The following is a 6000-nucleotide window of genomic DNA, read 5'->3' on the forward strand; positions in this document are numbered from 1 at the left end:
TTGTTGTGAGTTCAATTTGGGTTTACGTTGTGTTGGGTTGTGAGTTTGTGATGGGCCATTGTGGTGGGTGTGGGTGGGTTATGTAGCTTGTGGTGTGTTCGTGATTGGTTTGTGGTTGGTTGTGATTGGTTTGTTGTTGGTTTGTGGTAGGTTGTGGTGTTTTGTGGTGGTTTGTGAGGTGTTGAGGTACATTCTGATGAGTTTGTGGTCAGTTTGTGATGGATTTTGTTCTAATCCGGTTGTTTTTTATTTGTGGTGGGTCATGTGGATTTGTCAGAAGTCATGGTAGGTCGTGTTGGGTTGTGGTAGGTTGTGTCGGGTTATGGTGGGTTTGTGGAGCGTGTTGATCTAGTCCACAAGGTGCGCTGTGGCATCATTTATGTGAATCCTGAATAAACAGCCTTGTAGCATTACATCACCTTCCTTCTCCTCACTCAGCACACGCTGACGCTCAATCCCATTAGTGACTGCGCCAGGAGAGGTTAATATAGCAGAGATGAAAGCAGTGGGAACTCCACCCTAATTCTTATCTGGCCCCAATACACACCATCAGGACTAACGCACTTAACCTTCTGCAGGAGGTGCATTTCATTAACAGGGATATTCTTGAGCTGAACAGGAAATGTTCAGGCTGTGAAGGAGGCCGTGTGCTGAGTCAGAAGATTATGCTGATGAACTGGTTTAATTAGTAAACCCTGGTGACCATGTCAATTTATAAAACACAAGGAACCTGCAAATGTGAGCAAAACAGCTGAGTCCCTAACAGAAACAGCCTCTGCACAGCACTGGTTAGAATAAAACATTCTACAAAGTTATGTACAATTATGCTTTAATTCATTGTGATAAAAAAAAATTTATACTGAATTTGAATTGTGATGCATGTTAAAAAAACTATTCTTTTCCACAGCTCATATGGTCGCATATGGCCGCAATTGGCCAATGTTCACCTTCATCACTGGGAAGAACAGGTTATAACCTTCCTTGAAACAGGAACACCAGATTGCACCAAAAATAGATTTACAACTGATGAATGTTAATAAATATTGTTCTCATGATGATCATATGATACCATTTCTGATGGTGAATCGTGTAGCTGTAACTCTCGTTTTACTGCAGGACAAAGCCTCTGTTCTCCACAGCTGTGCATTCTGCACCACACACCACACCTCACCACACACATCAGCGCTGCCTGGAACACAGACTGGACTAATGGAGCTGGAGAACCAAGATGTCATTAGTCCATGTGTCTGTAAGGACACCCAACAGCATGGTAATCCACGAAGGAACCAAAGAACGCAGATGCATGGAATCAGTATGGTTCATAAGAGTATGAAGAACTTCTGGCTGATAAAATGGAAAATCCCTCTTTGTAATGGACACAGCTTTAAGGGAGAAACTTTGTGTTGAAATAAGGTGAAAGCGCCAAGCAACTGGAGTTGCGTGCTTTGTGTTGGACCATCACCATGGCGACTTGGTGCGCTGTCCTGCAGTCCTGCAACTCAGATGCCTAAACAGGTTCTCCACCTGAGGCCTGCAGGGACAAGAAGCTTTTTTTCCCCCCAAAACTCTGGTGTTTTAATATAAAGTTTCTAATTGATGGCAAATGCTATTATGCTCATTTAGGAAAAATATATATTTAGCATTGTGATGATCACTCTCTACTAAATTTTATAACACCTTTTCCTGGAAAACTTGAAATTATGTTTTTACATTTTTATTTTAGTTTTTTTCGTTGTTGTTGCTCGGTGTTGGTGAACGAAGAGAGAGAAATTGGCTTGTCTAGTTCATTCCAGAAAAAGCCATTTTTAATTTCCACCCTGGGTTCGCTTCCCAGGCCTGGTTTCTGAAGAGAAAGTAAGTCCAGGAATGTGTTCCCTGGAGAAGCACTCTTAATGAACTCTCATTTTCTACTAATTCGCTGCTTGTAATGCGAGGCCTGTAAAGCCTCTGATGGAGTTAGTGCTAAAGGTTCCTGAGCTCTTCTGCTCTCTACGTGGATTATCTGCAGCATTAGAGGATGTAGGACCTCCTGAATGTGGGTTTTTCTGGAGGTGGTCTCCTGTGTGGGCCCGTCCGGCTGGTAGGAGATGATGTAAGGTGGAGTTAGTTGGCCACCCCAGTCACTCTCGCTGCTGACAGCTTGATAAATAAACTCGCCGGGCTGATCAATGCGACTCCAGAGCTACAGCCATAAATCACCCCACTTCCAGTGGCAGGGCGGGGCAGACGGGTCGAGACACCAGTGAGGACCAGAGAGGAACATTGTGCATCATATACAATAACTCATAGTTCACTAGTCATGTCTGAGTAAAGTTCCTCCTCCTGTTTTCTAACGTTCTGCCTACAGAGCAGATTACAGGAGGTAAAATCTTAATGAGTCAATGGAATAAGGACCCCCCCCCCCCCCCCCCACACACACACACACATCATTCAAGATTCAAGATTTATTCGTCATGTGCATAAATATACATAAGTTCTCTGGTTTGCTGCATCCAAGACTCTATGCAAAGCTGCAGAAGTGATTTCCAGCACTTCTCGAGTGAAATTACATGAAAAATAATTTAAAACAGCAAACACTACGGTGACTAGCCAATCACAGAGCTGATCTCGACTCACGTTCCTGTCGTCTCGTGGGGGGCAGTCAGCAGGCCCGTCACTCAGCCTACTCTTCGTCTGGCTTGGACTCGACTGCCCTTCAACCTCCAACTCCATCTGGAGGTGAGAACAAGGTATTACTGATGACAGAAACAGTCACTTACATCACCCCAACCAGGACACGCCCACTTCACCTAAACAAAAGAAAACATGCAGAAAAGCTAAAAACCAACATCTGCTCTCACTGCACTACCAAACTGGCACTTTAATCTGGCTGTGGGTGGAGCTTCAGAGCCCTACCCTGTTTAAAGTTGCACCATCACAAGGTGCTTCAGGTTCTTGAACCTTCTGCTGGAATTCATGTATTTTGTTCTCATCCTTGCTTTTGTAGCCCCATCTCTTTCACTCCCTCACCCTGACCTCTGTGAAGCCATCATAATACATAAGGACCATGTGGAACCTGCACAGAAGAAGCGACGGTCCTGCTGAAAACCATCTGACCCACAGGCACTGATCATGACCCTTAACCGTGTTATGAAGATTAATGAAGATTTTCTACACCTGTTCATCAAGGTCACGTGCCAGTTACCAATAACACCGACGCACGGTGACGTCAGGCGTCTATCGTAAACAGCAACATCATAACGGTGAGACCCCTACCTCGCCCAGCAACTCACCTGAACTTCACCCTGAGGAGATGGTTTATGACGTCATCCACGCAGACGAACTCCACCCTGCTGCATGTCGGCCGGAGCTGGAGACGCAACTTCTGCTGCTGCTCCTCCACCGCCGAGCCGGGTGACGTCACCGGGCGGGGCCAGCGTTCCGAGCGTCACGAGCCTTTCGTTTTTTACCGTTGGCTTCTAATTGTGTTCATATCGATTTCTGGATTTAAAATGCAAAATGTCGCCCCGCCCATAGTTCTTCTTAGCCAATCAGAGTCTCTGTTCTGAACTACCTGCTCGCGGTCGACATTAATGCCCCAGCCCCGTTAGTATTGAATTAACAGTTCTTCCCGGGGACTAATATTCAGGATAATTCATTTGTCGCGTTTCCAAATCTGATTCACGCGCATTTTTTTTGGAAAATTCATGAGTTTAATGCGTCAGGATATTATGACAGGTATGACCATTTTTCAAACTATTCAGTTCCCAAGACAGGATTCTGAAGAGAACATCAACTACAAAGCACTTCAGGCTAAAAATTCGATCCGTTCTCCCTGCTGAAATTTTTTACAGGCAGCCGCACCTCCAGCAGGGGGCAGCATGAGTCCGCGCCAGACACCGAACTCCCGTTTACATGGATAATTATGGAAAATGATTGGTCTTCCATGAAAACATGATAACAAAAAGAATAATATAGCGGCATGTATTATTAGGTGTGAGTTTATGGTCAAAATGATACAAAATATCATTTTTACACTGTACACAAGTAGAGAGAGAGGAATAAACATAACAATGCAGTCGATATGGGACAGTGTGGCATCATCTATAGATGCGTGTGTTTCTGTGCCAGAAGGATAATCAGTATGAAGGCTTGCCTTTCTAAACTCTCTATCTATCCATCAACTGACCTCCCACTCTCTCTCCGCTTTCTCTCTCTACCCCCCACCTCACCCTCTCTATACCCCCCTACCTACCTCTCTCTCTTTTTCTCTCTTTCTACCATCCCTTTCTCAATCTATACCTCCACATTGCTCTCTCTATCATCTCTTTCCCTTCTCTCTCTTCTTTCTTTCTTTCTTTCTTTCTCTCTCTCTCTCTCTCATCTCTCTCCCTTTTCCCTATACCTCTCTCTCACTCTATCCTTTCACCTACCTACCTCTCTCTCTCCCCCTTCTGTCTCTTTCTCTACCCCCCTCTCTCAATCTATCCCTCCACCTTGCTCTCTGTCATCTCTTTCCCTTCTCTCTCTTCTTTCTTTATTTCTCTATCTCTCTCATCTCTCTCCCTTTTCTCTATGCCTCTCTCTCACTCAATCCTTTCACCTACCTACCTCTCTCTGTCTCTCTCTCTCTCTCTCTCTCTCCCCCTTCTGTCTCTTTCTCTACCCCCTCTCTCAATCTATCCCTCCACCTTTCTCTCTCCATCATATCTCTCCCTTCTCTCTCTTCTCTATTTCTTTCTCTCTCTCTCTCTCTCTACCCCCCCTATCCCTCTCTCTCTACCACCGCCTGTCTCTGTCCCTCTCACAGTCTGGTTGGAGGAGGACTAAAGGATGGGTTTACACAGAGAGAGAGAGAGAGCATGGAGGTGTCACATGTATGCTGGCCTCGCTTCCTCCAGACCAGACAGGGATCTTGAGCGAAAGTGGAGGGAATGCACCCAAGCCGTGCAACTGTGCAGACATGTGGGGCCTGGTGTGTTTTGGTGGTTGGCGCCAGGCGGTCCGGGGAGGGTGGCGGCAGCTCGGCGTCACGCACTCGTCACGCCCCGAGCAGAAAGCCACCATCAGGCTCATCAGGCCGGAAGGCAGATGTTTTTTTTTCTCTGCTTTCCGCTGCGTCCAGCTACGCCGCTGCCAGTTGAGGGCCGAGCCAAACACCGCCACCAAGTGTCAACCACAGAGGGGGGCGGGGCTGACAATTAGGGCGGCGGCCCGAGGACTCGGACTTTCTGAACGTAGTAAGGTTTAAAGTGGGAAGTTTTCAATGATTTCATTCCACCGAATTCACAGTTAAAGCCGAGAACAAGAAATACGGCAAAATGGTTCCAATTAACACCTTAACGACCCCAGGCCTCATTAGGGCTCCTCGGTTCCTCTCTCCCACTCGTCAGGTGTTGGTGCTGATTGAAACGGACTGGGTCCATCTGGCGCTGAGCTGGAGAGGAAACACAAGAGGGCGCCTGAGGACCTCACGTTCTCCACCAGACAAAAACGACCAAAACAGAAAGAAACAAAGACTTTTTTTTTAAAAAAAGCTTTTTTTGTTTGAATGTAATAAAACGAAATATATGCATCAGTAAAATAAAACAAGTAAACATTATTGGAAATATTTAAGGTTTTTTTTTATATGAATTGTCAACCTCATAATCATTTTAATCACTCAAATGTGAAAATAGAGCCAATTAAAACATTGCATTTTAAAGTTGTATTAAATGTTTGTTGGTCAGTGTGTCAACTATATATTTTGTAAATTGTAGAAATTGAAACATTTAAAAAAAAAAATATATATATATATATATATACACACACACACACACACATATATACATATATACACATACACACATTCAGTTAACATTTGTTTTCATATTTTTGTCCAATTAATGTTCTCTGTATTTGATTTATATTTTATTTCAATAAATTAATTTCATTTTAAATAACAATGGTAGTAGAATACAATTTATTATACTTTTAAAACCGTTTTTGCTTGAGCATGGTTTGATGTGTTGTATGTCTGTA

At 44.3% G+C, this 6000-nt stretch overlaps 1 protein-coding gene across 1 annotated transcript in view; it reads right to left on the reverse strand.

Annotated features, from left to right (window-relative positions):
• The window catches only part of LOC114769924 (RNA-binding motif, single-stranded-interacting protein 3-like), a 103056-nt gene extending 99660 nt beyond the window's left edge, over nt 1-3396 (reverse strand). Inside the window, exons 1-2 of the mRNA XM_028963337.1 lie at nt 3273-3396; nt 2617-2712 (exon numbers count right to left, since the gene is read on the reverse strand). Coding sequence (XP_028819170.1) covers nt 2617-2712 — 96 coding nt within the window. The 5' untranslated portion in view covers nt 3273-3396. The remainder of the gene's footprint in view (nt 1-2616; nt 2713-3272) is intronic.
• Between the last annotated feature and the right edge of the window lie 2604 nt (nt 3397-6000).

This window comes from Denticeps clupeoides, chromosome 20, assembly GCF_900700375.1.
Source record: "Denticeps clupeoides chromosome 20, fDenClu1.1, whole genome shotgun sequence".
NCBI classification, from domain to species: domain Eukaryota; kingdom Metazoa; phylum Chordata; class Actinopteri; order Clupeiformes; family Denticipitidae; genus Denticeps; species Denticeps clupeoides.